Raw genomic sequence first — 20349 nt, forward strand, 5'->3', positions numbered from 1 at the left:
AAAATAAAAATAAACTCGTTTTCGAATAAAACTTCAGCTCTTTATGGCTTTCTTCTATTATAAGAACAGAGTACCCATTTTTTCATAAACAAATTTATTTATCGGATAAAATAAAAATAAACCAGTTCTCCAATAAAACACCAGCTCTTTACGACTTTTCTCCATAAATTATCCATTTTCCCATTTTTCCATAAGCTAATTTAGGGGAGGTTTCTGAAATTATCCCTTATAATATATATGTGTATATAATATTAATAAATTAGATAATTATAATTATATTTATTATTATGAATATAAAATTATATAATGATTAGATTTAATATCTAATATACATTATAATTATATAAAATATTAGTATAAGTAATATTTATATGTATTATATAATTATAATTATATATTTATAATTGGAAGAGGGGGTTTACTCTCAGAGAAATTTGCAGTAGGAGCTTAGTCTTGGAAATTTGCAGAGGAAGTTGTTGAAGTGAAAGAAAAAGGGAAAGTGAAGACAACGTCATTTTTTCACCTGATTTTGCTTCAAATAGCCACATTTACTTAACGGTCCGTTAAAGGTTGGCTAAATTGCCGTTTGAGGATGACATTTGGTCAAAAATTGTTAATTCAGACACCAAATGTGTCAAGCCCGAAAGATGAGGGACGAAATGTGTCTTGTGCCCAAAGTTTGGGGATGAAAACCGGTATTTTCCCTTTTATTGCATTTATCACTTTTTCTATTTAATCTTACCTAGTCTCCCTTTTATTTATTTACTTTTCTTAATCAATCTTATATTTTCAAAAATATGATACTTGAAATATATCTTAACGAGACAGATTCAATTTTAAAAAAAGAACAATTATGGTCCATCAGTGTACCACTAATATCCGATTAAGAGACAAAGGAATACAAAATTAAGTATGGTACCCTAAGAGCTTAAAGAAACAAGTACAAAAGTTCAAAATTTATAATAAAATTAGACCTTGTTTGGATTGTTAATTTTCGTAAAAAAAAATTCTCTTTAACACATTTTCAATCACTTTTTTTACCTCACATACATTACATCGTTACAGTATATTTTTTCATTTCTCCAAGATAATTACTCCAATTAGTAGTTTTCTTGCAAATTAATAATTTTTGTCTTAAGATAAGATCATTGCTCTCTTGCAAGTATCAATCTTATTAGTTATAGGATATAAAAACATTCATGTTTCTTTTTCTAATACTGATTTAGCTTTAAAACGAATATTTTTATACACCATTAGACGTAGGGATTGGCTGTTAATGCAAATCCGCAAAAGGGTACTGACTCTGTTTTGAAAGCGTGAACTTATTGTTTGGTTTTCTTGATCTAGTCTCGTCAGATTTCCACGTCTCCTAATTCCTAAACCAAAATGACAATTCGAATTCAAGCACATGCTTCACACCATTTTAGATTACTTTGGTACTTTTGAGAAGATTGATACTCACTCCACCCTATTTTATTGAAAATGTTATACTTTTTATTTTTACTTTTGATTTATCTTTTCAATGTTATATTTCATATGAAATTCAAATTTAAAATTTGAATTTTCGAGAATAATTGTAAAACCAAATTCATTAACATCACTATCGATCCACTATTTTTAAAAAAAGTTACAATTTCAATATACGACAAACATTTTGGGACGGAGGGAGTATAATTCAAGGGGACCCTAAACCAAAAAGAAAATGAGCATTGCAAGATTGACGATTTTATATTCTCTCAAAGGTGGAAGTGAAAGTGATTGGTGAACTTTAGAAGATTCTGATACCATTGACTCTTAATTGAACCAAATGATAGGATAGATCCAATAGAAAGCAACTTATATCAAAATTACCAGTCAGACAACGTTGCAAGTCAAGGCTCTCCTCATGGGATGTTAGCCATTATGGGCCTTCGACACAAACCACAATAATCTTCTGACTTCTATATCTATGGCTCAAAAAATTCAAACTACAGGAATTTGACTCGAGTTTGGTTCTATAGCATCTCATATGAATTCGACTCAATAGATTAACAAACCAATCTTGAACACAAATTCAAACTCGTTAAAATAAATTTGAACATTTAGATGTTTGACTTGACTAGATTTGTGTACACCCTTGCTCTTTAGATCATTGCACACTTATATATATATATATATAAGATCATTTCATTCAAACAAATCTGCACTAATGGTAGAAAATATATCAAACAAACATGACACAGATATATATAGATTTGAAATCAATAAATATAACAGATCTAAGAAAATAATACAAATAAAGATAATATCGATGCTCCTATATATCTTTCATCCGACTTTTTCTATGATGAAATGTTTTTCAAATTTATGGTACTTTTTAGATCTGTCATTAATTTCTCAAATCTTATGTATTTGTTAAATTGCAGATCTATAATTTTAGTGCATGTTTATCTGCCATCAGGGCAGCAATGTATCTCAATTGTGCTGGACGATTTCCAGTAATCCTTTAATGAAATATGTTTTATTATCAAAAAAAAAATATATATATATATATATATCTTTCTTCCGGATGAATCACTGTAGCTCAATACATCAATGCATGTCCACTGACAATCAGATCTGATTAAAACTGGTCCAAGTCCAAAAAGAAATTTAGATCTGACGATAATGAAGAAATTGCAGATATGAGAAACTAGATTCTAAATTTACAAAATCTCAAATTTCACAAAGATAAAAATCTTAAAAACTCTCACAAGGAAAAACTCAGAAGAGAATAAAACTCTCGTCGGAACAATCTAGGAGAGAAGAAACTCTCACTAGAAGACATTAGGAGAGAAGAATCTTTCTTTAGAAAATCCTAGGCAATAGTTTTTCGATCATTGCCCTCTTCTAAAAAGGACATTTCCATAGCAAATTAAACTACATCTCCAAAAGAAGAAAAAAGGGTTTATGGTCCTTTCAAAACAAACAAATGAAATAGAACAAATTATATATCATTCTAAGTGCCTTCTATATACGTGTTGTTTTGTGCTAATTAAGGTTTTTTTCCCCCACGGCATGGTAAAAGTCTATGTAACATGTATTTTTACCCTGCTTTTTTTTAGTAATATGTATGGTGGGACAATAATACTACAAGTTAGTGTAAGTCTGTAAATCTGTTTTCAATGGATGCTTGAATTGAAAGGCAAGAAAAGGCAGCAATGTAGTGGACAAGCCCTACTGCATATATATTGATGATTAGAATGATGGTGACTTTGGCACCTTTTTCCTATTTATGGTGATTATTGGTGAGCTGCAGAGATTGCCAACTTTGGTCAATGACCAGATCCATAAGATAAGTAGATGAAATGGTGGAGGCACATAAATTAGTAGGAAAAGACCTGAGGAATGGGTCATGTGCTTCTGAGTTGGATCCGTTAGGGCGTTTATTAGGAGCCTTGGCTTTTGTTGGATAATACTTAAACTTGAAGAATGGCAACAAAAATTAATTTATTATTCTGATTGTAATTTAGTCACTCAACTATTTAAGAGTTTCAAATAGACCACAACACTTTTAATTGTGTAAAAGTATTACTAACCATTCCATCCATTTTCGTTGTTGAAGTTTTTTTTTTTTTGCCTTCCTTTTTTTATGTTTAAAATTTCCTCAAGGTTAGGAGCATTTATGTCCATCCGGAAATATTTAACAAAACTATACACAAAAAAAAAAAAAAAGCCCACGAAATGGAGATCACGATTGAAATCCTCATTTCTTAAATTTCATCCCGCTCCTACTGAAAAAAATAAATAAATAACGCAATCTTGTGGTGATTTTTCTTTTGCTGCTTTTTATTCCCATACTTCTCACTCTCTCTTTTCATTTTATTCCCAAAGGTGGATCTGAAACTATAATACATTGATGCCATGAATGTAGACAAATAGTAATACAAGTCAACTTACAACATAAATTATCAAATGATGTTGCTCTTGTCAACATTGCTAAGTGATTTAATCTTTTCTTGAAATATTCGTTGATCAACAAGTTTCTCTTGTGATGTCAAAACTGATGCACTTTGATTTGATGGCCTGGTTTTGTAACAGCTTCAATCTCAAAGATATTTGAACAGCAATCCCCCGTGGCTTGCGAAGAAAGGAGCGAAAACTAATGATTCTACGGCCATGAGCTTGATCAAGATATTCAACGATGGACCAGAAGTGTCCTTGAGGGGATCTCCAACTGTGTCACCAATTACAGCAGCTTTGTGAGCATCTGATCCCTTAGGCCCCAGCGTTCGAGCATGTTCTGAAGCACCAGCCTGCAGCAAGCAAGCAACCCGATTGGGGCAGAAAAATCAGTATCCATCACAATAGGTAATGATAAAACGACACCTTGAAGGGTTGATCGAGGCAGATTATCTTACCTCTATGTACTTCTTGGCATTGTCCCATGCCCCTCCTGTGTTAGAAGCGGAGATGGCTACCTAAGAAAGGATAATAACACCAAGTATACATGATCATTTATACATCACGCATAAATAGTACTGTTTCACAATGCAACTTTCAAAGACAGATATGGCTGGCTATTCAGGTAAGCGGTTCAGAATAACAAGTATACCTGAACACCAGAAACAAGGGAGCCAGCAAGCAGACCAGCCAGAGTTTCGACCCCGAATAAAGTACCAGCAATTAATGGTGTTAGCATAACAAGAGCACCTGGTGGTATCATTTCCTTGAGCGAAGCATCGGTTGAAATCTTTACACATGTTGCGTAGTCTGGTTTTCTTGTTCCTTCTATAAGCCCAGGCATGGTGTTAAATTGTCGCCTGACCTCTTCGACCATTTTCAGTGCTGCACTTCCTACGCTCTTCATTGTCATTGCTGAGAACCAATAAGGAAGCATGGCCCCAACAATTAAGCCAATGAAGACTTTTGGAGTCAAGACATCAACAGTCTTGATACCAGCTCTGCTTACATAAGCACCGAAGAGAGCAAGAGAAACCAGAGCAGCTGATCCAATCGCAAAACCCTGAATGCACCAGAATAATTAAGCCTGTTTGAGAACTTCTCTCTTTAGGACATAAAAAAGATCATCGCTTTTTAGTGACTTGTGAAGCTATGTGATTGGTGAATCTTCTGGGGAGAATTATCTTTTGACATATAAGTTAATGATTTTGCCCAAACTCAAAGGGCTAGAAGGATGCCTTCAGAAGAACTTCCAGGATTTGAAAGCCATAAATGGGAGGCTAACTACTTAGTCACCCTAGTTATCTTCTCTCAGTTGAGTTACAGATCATGGATTAGTAATTTCTGGATTTCTCTTCGTGAGTTAGTTTGTTATATACTAATTTAACCACCCAATATTGCAAAAGTAGCTTTGGCAATCAGAAAACCACTTATCATCTCTTGTATAACTGATTTACCAAACCATTTTGGCTACATTATAGTCCATATGTAAAAGTTACCATCCTTAATTTCCCCAGTTTCTACATAAACTGATGCTACCAAGTTTTTGGCTATCAGGAACTTGCCTTGCCAATTGCAGCTGTTGTGTTTCCGGCGGCATCCAGAGCATCTGTTCTTTCACGAATCCTGTGGCTCATTCCAGCCATTTCTGCTATACCACCAGCATTGTCACTTATTGGGCCATAAGCATCAATTGCAAGTCCAGTGGCGATAGTGCTGAGCATTCCCAAAGCTGACATTGCAATACCATACATTGCAGCCAAGCTGAAGCTTACATAAATAGCAATGGCTATGGCAAATATGGGAATGATAACAGACTTGTATCCCAGAGCTAACCCAAAGATTACATTTGTTGCTGCACCAGTTCTACAAGAATCTGCAACATCCTGCACCGGACTGCAAGATTTTACAGAAACCGTTTATGTATACTTAAGAACTGATATATCCACAATTAAACATCATCTCTCTCTCTCAACAAAAGTGGGCAAAAAAGCAACTGATAAGAGTTCAAAGAGAATGCATATACTCTACGCATTAGGTTGTGAATAAATGTCAACCAAGAATTTGTCTACTTAATGCTCAAGAGTGACTGGTAAAATATGGATGGAATCTATATTAAGTACCAGTTTCATGTTTATGGCGTCCACGTTTAGGATCTACCAAATACATAAAATGGGTAATGAGGCCAATAAAAGTACTGAAAGCCATGTCCCAATTAACAGCACACACAGAAAGAAAGCCAAGGACAATTTAAGACAGCTTACCTGTAAGCATTGCTAGTATAATACTCAGTAACGTATCCAATCACCAAGCCAGCCCATAAGCCAATGGAAACGCAGAAAAAAAGATGCCTGTAAGTGTACCCATTAGGATCATAAAACTGCATATACAAGATGGACGAGAAGAAGAGAGTACAAACATCAGGTCCCAGATGAATACCAGTTCTTCACAACTTTGTCAGTCCCAAAGTCGAACAAAGTGAACTTTGATGGTAAAACAAGGAAGCTTACTCCAGCTATCCCAACAGTCATAAGAACAGTTGAGATAAGAAGTTGCCTCTTCAAAGATGGTTCAATCTCACTGACAGTTTTAATCTCAACAACATCAGTTGCAATAACAGTTGTTATCAAGCAAACGATTATCCCCACAGAGCTAATAATTAGAGGATAAGACATCGCTGCATAGTCATGGTGTATACCAAAAGATGAAATTGAGGCAACAAAGAGTGCTGCACAGGATGATTCAGCATAAGATCCAAATAAGTCAGAACCCATTCCGGCAATGTCTCCAACATTATCGCCAACGTTGTCTGCAATAACCTGCAAAGGGATCACGTTTGTAATTTAAAATAGTTCCTTCTACATTGGCAGATTGACAATGGTACACATACTACTAGTGCTAGATGAATGAGATCCTCTAGGAAAAGCATAAAGAGAGAAGTTACAGCTGGGTTACGGGGATCATCTTCGGGTATATTCTTCTCAACTTTGCCAACTAGGTCAGCCCCAACATCTGCTGCTTTTGTATAGATTCCACCTCCAACTCTTCCAAAGAGTGCCATAGAAGACCCTCCAAGACCATAACCAGTGATCGATTCGTAGAGTCCCTCCCAATCATCCTCGTAATATAGTTTGAATAAGTTTATGGTTACATAAAGCACCAAGAGGCCATTGGCTGCAAGCAGGAAACCCATCACTGCACCAGAACGGAAGGCTGTTATGAATGCCTTCCCAATTCCTTTCCTTGCCTCCAAAGTTGTCCTTGCATTGGCAAATGTAGCAATCTTCATTCCTAAGAAACCTGAGAGAACCGATGTCAGGGATCCAAGCCAGAAGGCAATTGTGCTGAAGATAGCATTGGCCAAAGCTGGCTTGCAGAGATTTCCTTCATTGTAAGTGCAGGGTTCACTTTTGGTGCTAAAGCCTTTAACTGATCCAAGGAATATGAAGATGATTACACCAAATACGAACATGAATATTCCAAGGTACTTGTACTCTGTGAACAGAAACGAAGTTGCACCTGCCAAAAATCATGTGGAGAGTAAGTTCCGAAAAAAAGATTGCAAATTTTCTACTACTTGAATGGCTTCAAATTAAAGAATTGCAATTTAAAGAACCTAGATAAAGGTATCCTTTGGAGATACAAGACACGAATTTGTAATTCTGTTTTTTAAATTTTTCAGACGTGGAGAGAGTTAGTGTATCTTGTTTCTGATTATGTTCATATTAAACTTCTGCAGAAATTTATCCTCGCCAATGATGTATCAAAGATGTATTCAAGTTTCTAAACGAAAATAGAAAGGGATCAAAAGTATGAAAACTTCAAACCAATTAGTTCAATGTTGTGTTTGAAGTCATAATAGATGACAATCCCTTTCTTCATATAAACATTGTGTTTGAAGTCACCATGAAGAATCGAAATCTTAATACATATGTTTGTAAAACCTTCTCAGGTATGTCATGCAACTCAAAATATGGTTAACCAGTTTAACCAGAATTACCTGCAGAAAGGATGAACGAGTAGTGTCTGTTTATATAAAGGGAACTAGAAACTACCGGAACTCCTGGAGAAGGTCATTAATGAAGGACAACCAGAAACACACCTAAAGTACTAGAAATCTGTCTAAGAATGTACGTCCATTTTCACAATAGATGGATCATCAAAGAAGATAAGAAGAAGATAAAAAGAAACACAGATACCCAACAGTGTGCACAGAAAGAAAAAGAGAGAGACACGGAGATGTCTTACCAACAGAAATAGCATTTTGAATCTCAGCACACTTCTTGTTAACAACCTCAGCCGAATCAATGCCTTCCACTTGTTCATCATCTTCTTCAATCAACTGATCCTCGTAACTGTCAGGACCGCTTGAAGCTACTCTTATCCTTGAAACCAGAAACCACTGGACTAAAGCAAACAAAATGCCTATCAAAGCACACACAGGAATCAGAGTCTGTGAAAAGGCCTCACTCATCAACCCCATTCCAGCAAACTCTATCCAATTCAACACCTTTAACTTCTTTGGATTACTACCTTCTATGTAAACACATGTATCAAATAACTTCTTGGCGACCTGTTCCGGTTTTTTTTTTTTTGAATATATTTTTTATATCCCACAGAGTAAAGTCTCCTGAACCTGCTGAAAATGAAAATTTGATGCTACAAATGAAAACTAATCTTTGATGGCTTTCCATGCGGGGTGCATGTGGAAATCCTTAACTTAGCTTGGTTGGATTGACCAAATGGACAAGTGGTTTAAGAATATCATTTACTATTCAAACTTCTAGAACAGCTACTTTGTACTTAAATTTCAAAAGGTTACATCTTGCAACCTCGTCAATGTTCTGTCCCCATTTTTGCTTCCTTGTTAAGTTTCAAACTTGCAAGCTACTAGACCAAGTAGAGGGAGCCAGAATTAAAATCAGGAGTATTCCCCATTGAAAAATTAGTCTAAGATCTCCTCCTACACGTTTTCTCCTTTCTAAATCATGATTACGTCCTGCAAATTTCTCATAACCATGTTGGATTGACCCATTATTGTATCTATCAAGCTTCGCCATTAGTCTTTTCCAAATACATCAGCAAAGGATACAAAATTCGAAAGTAGTTTGACTGATCTCCGTAGTTTACTCCGTGATAAAAAAAAAAATAAAAAAAAAAAGCCCACAATTTCCCTGTTTCCTGCGTAACCATACTATTATTTTATCCTCGTACTAACGTCCTTGAATGCAGCTTTACTGATCCTGTCACCGTCCGACTAACCCAAACACCGCGATACATGCAAGAATATGTCATTTCCAGTGATCATAAGCATTTTTACAGGCAATAAATGTAACTGCACCATGACAGTCAAATTCCTTAAGAGGAGTAATAAAAATTTACGTCCCATGTCTACAGAGAAAGAGAGGAGTAATGCATGCCTAAACATCCAGTCAACTTAACGACATGATTACATATGCAACAGGTTTGGTATGGAAATCCTGTTAGCTAAAAGGGTTTTAATTTTTAAGATAAGAGGAATATATTTTAGCAATTAAGGTGACAAAAGTCCAAAGTTGCCTCTTTTGAAGTGCTGATGCTTGATGTCCAAGGCGACTCTGTACTCTGTAGCTAGTAGCTACGCAGCAAGTTCCTTCAGGAAAGTCAATGGTCGAGATCTTCATTTGAAAGTTTCATCGTGAAAGGATATCAGAAAAAGTAAAAGAACTTTATTTGTATTCTTGGCAATGAATCTCCCCACCTTTGCTGCGTCTTGAATTCACATTTATACCTCTTTTAATTAATCATAGTTCATGGAAGCCCACGTTCTGATCTGTATCCAAGATTGAAATTTGATGCACATATGGGCGTCCCTGTGAAAATTTACATCAGTTCTGGAACATCAGACTGCTGTTGTTTAATCTGGCATAGAAGAACATGTAGCAAGTCAATTTTCATAACTGCTAACGATCCAAAAAACATCACTCGAGAAATCCGAAATTCCTTATATATCATGGATAGTTTTACTTCACAGTACAGAAAGAAATAATTCAACTCATTTCAGACAAGAGAACCTAAAAGAGGAAAGAACAGAACTCCAGGACTTTAGAATCTTCAATTTCACATGGCTGCAAACAATCCGAATAGGCGGCTGGAAAACTACAAAGTGGAAATTAACGAGTTAATCATAAAATTCTATTACCTTAGGGCATTACTAAGATGCCACTCTCTGTGCTTCAGTACAAGTCTCATCAACTTTAGTAAACGAATAAAAAGGACGGACGGATAATAAATGGAAATGCAAAAACTATGGTTTGGACCAGATATTCAACACGAAATTCCATACACTTAACTATAAATGTTGGCAAGTCTATTCACCTAACAAATACCTGGTCTTGTTGAACCAGCCAAATCCTAGATTTTATATTTGCCCAACGAGCACCTCACCGTTTAGAGCAAAGAAAAAGGCTCTATGACATTTAATCACTCAAAGCAGAATCCTAAGTCCACCGAGCAACTTGGAAGTCAAAGACAAATTACTGGCTGTTTCTGGTCAAACACGATGAGTTTTGATCCAGGTTTCCAGGCATAAAGCACATATCCTAGTCACAGCTATCGTGAACTTCTAGCAGAAGAGGATCATGATTCTTTGCTGTTTCCTGTGTATGTTCCTCGCTGCAGTAATCCCTGAGATGCTCATTTTGAATTTAAAGATGATTACTTATACCTCAATTATGCACTAGTCCATCTGCTGCAATGTAGGAGCAATCTCATCTCCAAATCGCATGATTCTGCATCATATGAAGTTCCATATGTCAAAAATTCAATCGATAGGTGGATATTACTATACTTATTCATGCAGCTCAAAGCCAGTGGAGTAACTCTTGGAGACTTCCAATGTCCTTCATCCTAGGTATTATTATGGGTTGAAGTAGATAAAAATATAGTGTGTTATTCATGTCCCTAATGTAGTAGTACATGTTAAATAAAAATTGCACAGATGATTATAAAGCTTCAGGTGGAAAAATTATCAAGCCTGAGCTGAGCTAACAGTTGATTAGGCTTGTACTGAATATTGTGTTTGAGTATGAGGGCGACCCAAACTCAATTTCTTAAACTCAACCAAGTAGGGATATGTTTGATAATCTCATGGTCAGTGTGACGTTTGATCGTTGTAGAAAGACAGGAGATAAATCAATAAGAAGAATTTCAAACTGCATTCAAGCCTTGCCCAGGTCCACATACTCTCAGAACCAAATCAGTCTCGGAGAAAGAACTTTAACATGAACTCAAGCCCAAGCCATTCAATTGAAGCTGGTTTGCTTCTTGCTCTAACTAGTCTGAAGCAGCAACAGGCAAATTCAGCTAAGTGAGAAAAGTAACCCAATCAAACAACTAGACGGAGTGTTTACTGAGTACTCTTCAAACTGAGAAACTGAACACCACCCACTCTTCCTTGTAAACCAGTAAACTACCCAGTAAAACAAGGCTTGCAGTATCAATCAACGACTTCTTTAGATACTGGGGCATGATTAGGTAACAAAGGATGCTATATTGAGTATAGAAGCACTGATTTTTCCTGAAAAAGGTGCTATTTGACATTCAGTAATTATTGTTTTACTCGGTGAATTTTCAATTACTTTGGATAAGAAAGGCTAATTCAAAATTTATGTTGAACAGACAGAATAACACCCCAGGATAGCTCCAATTCTTTGGCGCCTCCCACCTCTTACACGTATACATCCAGAACAGTAAGTCATTTTATGTAAACAAGATCAAGGCCAACATTCTCATTAAGTGAAGTCAACTGTCAGAATAAGGTTACTCTAACTCTTGTACATTTCAACTCAAGGATGCCAAAATTTATAACCACAGAAAGAACAAAATCCTACCAATTAATAGAAAAAATTTAGATACACCGACCAGTTCAAAGGAAACCACTTAGCAGCTCTTTTCCTGCTTCTATTATGATACATTTTGTTGACAAGGAGTTTTTTTTCCTCTTTGGGAGAGGGGACAGGGTATCAGTTAGGTACATCTATATTCATTTTTATAGCATATATCCTTGTTAGATAATTATTTAACCCAATATGTAGTCACCTTCTCATAGTCCTGAAGTCTTTGAGAATGAGCATCTTATTGTTAAGACCAGCTTGTAATATAGGTAGATAATGACAAGCTCCCATTCATCAAATTAACAGAGAAAAAGGTGACTTCTTTAAGTGTCTTACGCAGTGATGGGTAACTTCTATAACCTGACAATAATTTTATTGGAAGGCAGAGATATTCAAAAAAGCAATTGTTTTGAAAGTAGAAACATTCAAAAGTACATTGACCAGAAGATGCATGAGATTCATCAATACCATTTTGATGTTATCTTGCCTTTTAAAAATTTCTGTTGCACTAACAACAATCATATGGTTATGTTATTGTACGATTTATTAACAAAATATTGTCTTGCAAGCCTGTCAGAATCAGAATTATGCAGCAACCAGATGCACAGGTAAAGTATTTTGCACAAAATCCAATTCTAGTGATTTCACCAAGAATATCCATCAGTTTCTAGTTAAAAAAGGAATAAGCACAAACCTTATATCATCGACTGCAATACACAGATGCAATAAGTTATCTCATTAAGCAGCGCACCAAAACCTTCTGCGGCTTGTTAATAATGAATGTAAATCAGGACTAATGTGCTATTGTGGAACTGAACAGGAGTAGTATCTTGCTACATGATTCCTAGAACTTTGAAAGCTTTAGTTTGTCCTCAATGGCTCAGACTCAAAAAATTGGCAAGCCCACGATGGTAGAGGTGCTTGAATTAACACATTTTCAGCAGTAACAGGATGCTCAAAGGACAAGCTCTCTGCGTGAAGCTCATGACCATCATATGTTCTTTCTTTCCACTCATAGGCACCTTCATATTTTACATCCCCTCTAATAGGCATTCCCAGGTACTGGCAGTGCAAGCGAATTTGATGTGTTCTTCCACTCTTGGGGTATGCTCTTACCAAAATCTCATCTTTCTTCAAGTTGCAATCAATTTCAGATTTCTGTTCAATAATCATAACTTCTGATAGGTCTCTTCCTGATTCAGAAAACTCCTTAAATTGCCCCTGCCCATTTACTGATAACACTTCAAATAAGGTTTCCATATCCTTGACAATTGATCCGCCTGGTAGTGTCTTACCCACATCTGAAGCAGCATAAACACGCCAGGCTCCGTACCTTGATCGTCCATGACCGGACTTCATTGTGATATTTACCCATTTTGGAGCTTGACCAACACAGGAAGCTATGTATGTTTTCCTGACCTTGTGTTCTGTAAAAGCTTTTACAAGCTTGGCAGCCACTTTATGTGACTTGGTAATTATCATGATACCACTAGTGTCACGATCAAGTCTATTAGCTAGATGAAGCTCCGTCAGCTTCACTTCAGTCCCTGGAAATCAGATTACAGGAAACTTGACCTCAGATGATGATATCTAACCACCCTATCCAATTATAATACTTTTTTTTTAAAATTTTGTGAGCCCGATTGTAACACTAACTTCTTCACTATTTTGTTTCATTTGACAATTATCAGAATGCATCCAACATAATGGCAAAATCTAAAGAAAAATCAACATTGCAGTTGGATTTATTAGACTGTCCATCAAATAACGAATTCGGAGGTTGTAAAGCCAAAACTAACTTAGTTTCTGAAGTATAAATAATGACAACATCTAGAGAAAAATAAACATTGGATTTCTTAGAATGCCAATGAAATAAAGTATTCAGAGGTTATCAAGCCACAACTAATTTAGTTTTACTCTCATTCCAACCCTTAGTCAACCATCTTACCCTTTAATTTTGACTGTCAACCGAAGATTACTAAACTGTGAGAGCATTTACAAATCTGTAAGAGTAATTAAGCCCTCCTCCTCTTACCTTCCCCACTAGTCATCCAAATTCAAAAACCATGGAAAAGGCAAAATATTGTGCACATCTTCCATCTCTATCTCTCTCACACTGTCACACACCTGACTATCTTTTTTACTCATCCTGCTTTCAATTAAGCACTTAGCCCCCAAACTTCACTTTTTTTTTCTTTTCGTTTCTTTCTAGATCCATTACTCGTTAATACACATTCCATCAAATGTAAAGAAGAAGTTCAAGAGGTAGAGCAATTTGGTAGCAATATTCTCAACTCAAAGAATATGACAAAAGGATTAATTTTGTATATACTACGGTATAAACAACTTCTTACATTGGCAGGGGTTGAATTCATCACACACGAAAATCATTCCTACTTGGAATTTCTGTACACGTAGCATTGTATCTACGAACCCCATATAATCTAAACTTTTAATCAACGCTACTAAATTATGAAACTACAAACCCATTCAACAGCAACTGCAAAACAATAATACTAATATCAAATAAAATAAAAAGTCCAAATTTTTAGGAGCTGAATTATGCCCCTACTTTACCTGAGTCAGTGGAATCGGTGAGTAGGCTCGGGACAGCAGACAAGACATTCTCACAGTAAATCCCTTGAGGCTTGTTAATAGCAATGAGCCACTGGTCTTCAAAAAGCACATGATTTCTTGAAAGAGAAAAAAGGGACGATCTTGAAGAAGCAGTTAAGGCTCTGTTGAGCTCTATGTTCTTGGATATGGAGGGCAGTGGTGGGGACAGGGGTACTGGGTAATTTTGGAGACTTGTGGGGTCGTTTTTGACCTGGGAATCGATGGAATCCAAGTGGGTCTTGGTCGCCATTGAGAGGAAACGCAGGGGTTTGGAGAAAGATGCAGAGAGGAGATTGGCTGAAGGAAGATGGCGGACCAAGGGCATTATGGTCATTTAGTAAATTGAAATGGAGGTTTTCCTTTATTCCTGGAATTGAAATTTTGGTAAATACACATTTACTTTTCTCCACTACTCCTCTGGCAAGCTTTTTATTTTCTTATTAGACTAGTAAATTATCTATACCATATATGAATGGAAAGGAGCTTTTGGTCTAAATCGTAAATAATAATTTGTTACTTTATATATTTTTTAAAATTATCTTAATATCTCATTTTGTCTCTCTCCTTGTAAGTTCTAATGAAGTATTTTTCTTAATGGAATTTAAACTATTTAGTAAATCTTAAATTTTTATTTAGAAACTACAAGTTATGGCTATTACCAAATAAGTATCTATCTAAACATTTTAATATTAAATCAATGGTGATAATATAAAAACGATTATTAAGAGTCTGTTCTCATTTGATTATTCATATTGATGTTAAATAATTAGTTTTTATGATGTCATTGTCTATCTTTTTAGATTTCAAATTTTCTAATAATAAAAAAGGTTAAAATTTAGAATTTATTCAAGGATGATTTTGATTTTTTTTATAACAAAACATATTTCATTAATGGATTGCTGGAAATCGTCCAGCACGATTGATATACATCATTGCCCTAATGGCAGATAAAACATACACTAAAATTGTAGATTTGCAATTTAATAGATACAAAAGGCCTGAGAAATTAAGAACAGATTTAAAAAGTACCATCAATTTTAAAATTATCTTCTCATAAAATAAATCACTGCAGCCCACTCTATGCATGTAACAATCATCAGATCTGCCAATCAACAGTTGTAATCTCCAATAAAGATAATGAGATCTGTCGACATAGACCCAAATATGAAATAAATTCGGATCTCCCAGATCTGAAGTAAATTCAAATTTAAATAACAAAACAATGAAAAATAACACAAAATCTCACTAGGAACCCAAGGAGAAATAGTTATCTCCGACTAAGAAAATTTAAGAGAAACTTTATTAGGAAAATAACAAAAACGAAATCTACGGAAGGAAAAAAGGGAGACCAAGAAAATAATAAAAACGAAACCTATGGTGATCTTCCTCCCGAAGAGAAAGGGATTTAGAGAAAAGAAGCAGTAAAAAGAAGTTGACCTGGATAGGATGATTCTGATTTAATCATTTTTCATCATTAGGTTTTCAAAAATCTGCAGAAAATGTCAACAAGTCTTGAATGAAACTTTTAGAATCTTGAAAGAATTGTTATAAACCGAACTATTTGAGTTGGTCTTGCGTGTATAATTCTTTCCATTTTCTTATGGATTCATGCTTATCTGACACTTCCAGTTGATATAATCAGAGACTAATTCCTGTTTTTACCACTAAGTTATCCTTCTATGATTGTTTGTTTGCATTTGCAGACTGCATTAGCAAAATCCAAATTAATACAAAACCTTACTACAATACAAAATCCAACTATTCTTTGATCATTGTCCACAATAGGTATTAAAAATGTTAAACTTTTGTTTGTTTCAGAGAGCAAGGTTCTAGCGTCACTTGACACATTTCCTTGGAATATACGGTCTTACCATGACCAGAAAACACAAGCCAAAAGGAACTGATGATAAAATCAGAATTTGAGTAGTAATCGATCCCAATTTTGCACGTTAGGGTATTTGACCATCTAAAATCATTAAAAACGCAAAAGCCGCCAATGAGAATGTTTTCATGCTACTTCCAAATAAATAGTACAAGTATTGTTTTCTCTAATGAAGGAAAATTACTTACTGCTCAAATGCCTTTCCAAAGTTAGAAGTATAACCAAATTTTATGCAAATTATGAGAAAATTGTTATCATGACTAGAGCTGAAAAATGAAGTAACTACTCGATACTCAATCAAGCTCCCTCGAGTTTGATTTGCTAATTAGTCAATTTAAACTTGAATAGTATTTTGTATTCGATAACTTTCAAATTCGATAGAAAATTCGTTTAATCTCGATTCGATGATAACTAAACAAGTCAGAGTTGAATAAAATTTCAAACTCGTCAAAATAATCAAACAAGGTTTAATACTCTGGGTATTCGATTTAATTAGACTTGCTTACTCTTCTAATCTTTACAAAGATAATGTAGGAAGATTTGATTGCAGTTATTAAATTTGTAATTAAGCTTGCCAACTGTATACTATGCCAAATGTCCATCGTAATTCCTCTATCTTAATCAAGTGTGAAATGGAAAGGATCATGTTAGGTGCCATCTTTCCTTCACGTAGCTTCCAACTTATCTTAAAAATTCATGCCAATTCTTGTCAATTTGTGCATGAACTCATCTCTCCTATCACCATTCCACCGATAGCGATACCATTAATCTTGCAAATAAAATTGATAAAGACAAGCCGACACAGACGACCTAACCGGTTATTCCTCCATAACAGCTCTTCCAAAAGCAAAATGCCAACTTCTTTGGACGTTTTCCTCTACCATCTTGCCCTATTAAAAAGTTCTCTTGCCATCACTTATACCAAATCTACCTTCATTTTTAAGGTTTAGTCTTTAAGCAGTTCTTCTTGGACTTTGTACCGAGGTCGCCGATTCTCCTCCCTGATACGTCATTTTGATTCTGCTAGGAGGCTGCAAAATCCTTAAACCAAAAAGCAAACTGACAAGGACTTCATCGTTTATATAGGCAAATATTCAACCCTTCAAAGCCCTCAAACTTCATTGCTATACATCTCCTTGAAGGGTATTATTCTTGAGGTGTTTATAGCCATGCTTGCTCAGATGGGACGGCAAGATGGTGATCCTGCTGGAGCCATTGTTGGTCCTTCCATTGCTTTGCTACAAGAAAGATTCAAGAAGCTGGAAAGAATAAAGGAGAAGAGACAAGAGGAGAGACAAATGAGTACGTTCTCATCAATATCAGAGGCCAAACGAATTATCGTCCCAACAAACTACAACAACGACAACAACAACTCCTTCTCTGAGGATCATCATCAAATGTTTCTTCCATCAAGACCAGCTGCGCCTTTTCATCAAGATCCACTTTCCTTGGGACTAAACTTGAACAACAAGCATGCAGATTATCGATCTCTCAAGAGCAGTGGTACTACTCGACCTTCATTTAGTGCCTTATGGTCTGCTCATGACAAAAGGGGTGTGAAAAGACCACAAAAGCCTGACGTTTCTGATGTTGATACTACACTTCATCTGTAAAATTTTTTTTTTTGGGGGTTGAATTTTGTGTATCTTTTCCCTTTTTTTTTATCCTGCTTAATTTGTCACTTTGAGGAGGTGGCAGAATAAAGGAATATTTGTTTGTAGTCATGTTTTCTTATATTGAACTATACACGTTCATACAGGTACTTATTCATGCATCATAAACCTCGACTATGTTTGGATTGAAGATTATATTGAAAAGGTTTTTGGAATATGATATTATAGCACTTTTTTATGATGTGATAAATAAAAAAATATTGTAATAATTTTTCAAAAACTGAGGATTCTTTCAGTTATATATTTACAGCACAGATTATAAAACCAACAGTGATATTTTTTCATGTTTTATTTGTTTATAAAAATAAAAAAGAAAAAGCCGTATGGAATCATGTTTACAGGGGGTTTTGGTTTTTCTTCTTCTTTTTTTTTTTTTTTTTTTGCGCTTTTTTAGTGTAAGTAAGTGGGAGGTTAAAAATCAAATTTCTCACTTACAGTCTCTTCTTCTATATCATCCAACCCATCCCTCCTCAGGTTGAAACTTGAAAGCATATATATTGCATATATTTCTTTAAATTAGAATGAAAAAAAAAAAGACAAAAAGGATAACTCGAGAGGTGACAACATGATATGGTTTCACCAAAAAAGTCAATTATAAAGAACACAACTTGAAACTTTTAAATTATTTTGTATTAACTCAATAAAACAGTATATGCAAGTGTTCAGTTATATATCAAGAAAGAAAAAACAACATAAGAGTGCATTATACCTAGATGGCACTCCTCATTTAGTTTGATTTTCTAAGTCACATAATCTAAAAATACAACTGAATTGAAAAAAAAAATTTAATTGAAGTGTATCTTGTAATATTACTTTTTGTGATGCATTGCTCAAACTAATTGAAAATCACTTAACTTTGCCAGTTACTTCTGAATAAAAAGACTATAGTACTCATAAAATAAATTTGTCAGCAGCATATGTGAAGCCTTTTGATTCAGGATTATATGGAAAAACTTATAGGCTTGAGACTGATTCCATCATAGTGCCATACTTTGATGGTTTAGGGCAATATCCATTTAGGGTAATATCCAAGTACAATGAATTATTAAATTTAGAAGACAAATTACGAATTAGTCAGATTTCAGGGAGCATCCTGCAACTCATCCTAGAAAAATATGGGGCTGAGTTTGACAGGACTGTCATTAAACATACATTTTGGGAATTATATTCTAAATAATAGTTTAAGAAAAAAAAATTTATCTTCATCTTACATTTGTTACTATCTTCAACTGAAATTTGTAATTTCAGGCACTTTGTTTTTTGCGGAGTGGTTAGGAAATGTTTTAATAGTGTAAAGAAATGATATATTTTTTTTCAATGTTGAACCTTGAAATTTAAAGCATATTATCCTTATTCTCTCGTTCTTTCTCTCTCTCTTCCTTGTACTACAAAATGTTGAACTTTCTAAAAACACTCGGAGTGATGAAAATGAAAATTATTTGCTACGTAAAAAAATACGAATGTGCAAATGTTGTGCCTGTTGACTTGCTTGCAAAATTAAAATTTAAAATTACTTAGTTCGTTGTTCCTAATTTTCAAATTTTTTTTGCCTCTCAACATTTTAACATATACTAGTGAAAAATGCACATCCTATGTGTGTGTAAATAAAAAAAATTATAAGAAAAAATAATGAGCAATTATTAAAAGGTTTTATTAGGTTGTGTAATGGATTTTTTTAATATTGTTAAATAAAGAAAAGAAAAAAGAAAAAGAAGTTATTGGCTGTTATTGAAGGTTTCTACTATTTAGTTTTCTAAGGATGGCAAACAAAGAAAAACAAAAAGTGACGAAAAAGTTTACACCATACCACTTTTTCTCCCTTTATACACGGTAAGATTTTTCATAGCCAAAACTAAAATAAAATTTTCAAAACATTTGAAAACTGTAGACTAGGATCGACTTATTCTTCTTTCGAGAAACGACATTTGAACAATTAAACCTAGAGCTTGTTTGGAAGTGAAGTTTTTGGCCAAGTTTTTTAGCTACTAGTTTTTTAACAACTTTTGCTACAGGAACCCCAAAAAACTTATCAAAATTTTTTACCTACACATTTTAAAATAATACACAAAAAACTTTTTTCCAAAATCTTAGCCGTTCCTTTGCTTCTTTAACTTTGCTCTCTCTCTCAAGTCATAAGCACCTCAATCCTGCAATTCTTTGCAAACCCCCAGGCGGGGAAAAAAATCAAATTGTGCATTAAATTTCCAAAATTCCAGATGATGCTTAATATGAAAGCCTCCCCGGAGGCCCGGACGACGTCGTCTTCATCATCATCGCCGTCCCGCTCAATCGTTACAGCGGAGAAGGCTTTCTCGTTCATCTCCAAAGGATGGAGCGAGGTCCGCTACTTCGCAGGTGCTGACCTCCAAATGATTAAGAACCG

General features: G+C 34.9%; 2 protein-coding genes across 7 annotated transcripts; both read right to left on the bottom strand.

The window, feature by feature from the left end:
• Positions 1–3855: 3855 nt before the first annotated feature.
• On the bottom strand, positions 3856–8442 carry LOC113764061 (pyrophosphate-energized vacuolar membrane proton pump-like). Its single transcript, XM_027308100.1, has 8 exons — positions 8170–8442; positions 6866–7440; positions 6361–6740; positions 6186–6272; positions 5487–5817; positions 4574–4984; positions 4380–4439; positions 3856–4274 (listed from the first exon to the last, which is right to left on the bottom strand). The coding sequence occupies exons 1-8, from the start codon at positions 8402–8404 to the stop codon at positions 4068–4070; spliced, it is 2286 nt and encodes a 761-aa protein (XP_027163901.1). The 5' UTR covers positions 8405–8442; the 3' UTR covers positions 3856–4067.
• Positions 8443–9242: 800 nt separating this feature from the next.
• LOC113764062 (RNA pseudouridine synthase 1) lies at positions 9243–14713 on the bottom strand. Of its 6 annotated transcripts, XM_027308102.1 has the most exons (5): positions 14373–14713; positions 12490–13342; positions 10290–10691; positions 9975–10059; positions 9243–9822 (listed from the first exon to the last, which is right to left on the bottom strand). In XM_027308102.1, exons 1-2 carry the CDS (start codon positions 14659–14661, stop codon positions 12657–12659), a joined length of 975 nt encoding a protein of 324 aa, XP_027163903.1. In that variant the 5' UTR covers positions 14662–14713; the 3' UTR covers positions 9243–9822; positions 9975–10059; positions 10290–10691; positions 12490–12656. The 6 variants fall into 6 exon arrangements, with proteins under 6 accessions (XP_027163903.1, XP_027163905.1, XP_027163904.1 ...); XM_027308104.1 differs by lacking the exon at positions 9975–10059 and having other exon boundaries at positions 10628–10691; XM_027308103.1 differs by lacking the exon at positions 9975–10059.
• Between the last annotated feature and the right edge of the window lie 5636 nt (positions 14714–20349).

Source organism: Coffea eugenioides, chromosome 2 (genome assembly GCF_003713205.1).
Source record: "Coffea eugenioides isolate CCC68of chromosome 2, Ceug_1.0, whole genome shotgun sequence".
Taxonomy (NCBI): domain Eukaryota; kingdom Viridiplantae; phylum Streptophyta; class Magnoliopsida; order Gentianales; family Rubiaceae; genus Coffea; species Coffea eugenioides.

Bases quoted from the DNA above. Each gene is read 5' to 3' on its own strand.
- LOC113764061 (XM_027308100.1), bottom strand. From the start codon at position 8,404: ATGGGGTTGATGAGTGAGGCCTTTTCACAGACTCTGATTCCTGTGTGT. The intron at 5,818-6,185 runs GTAAGCTGTCTT...AAAATCTTGCAG, and splicing joins TATACTAGCAATGCTTACAG to TCCGGTGCAGGATGTTGCAG. The intron at 4,440-4,573 runs GTATACTTGTTA...ATCCTTTCTTAG, and splicing joins CCCTTGTTTCTGGTGTTCAG to GTAGCCATCTCCGCTTCTAA.
- LOC113764062 (XM_027308106.1), bottom strand. From the start codon at position 14,661: ATGGCGACCAAGACCCACTTGGATTCCATCGATTCCCAGGTCAAAAAC. The intron at 13,343-14,372 runs GTAAAGTAGGGG...TCTGATTTCCAG, and splicing joins CACCGATTCCACTGACTCAG to GGACTGAAGTGAAGCTGACG.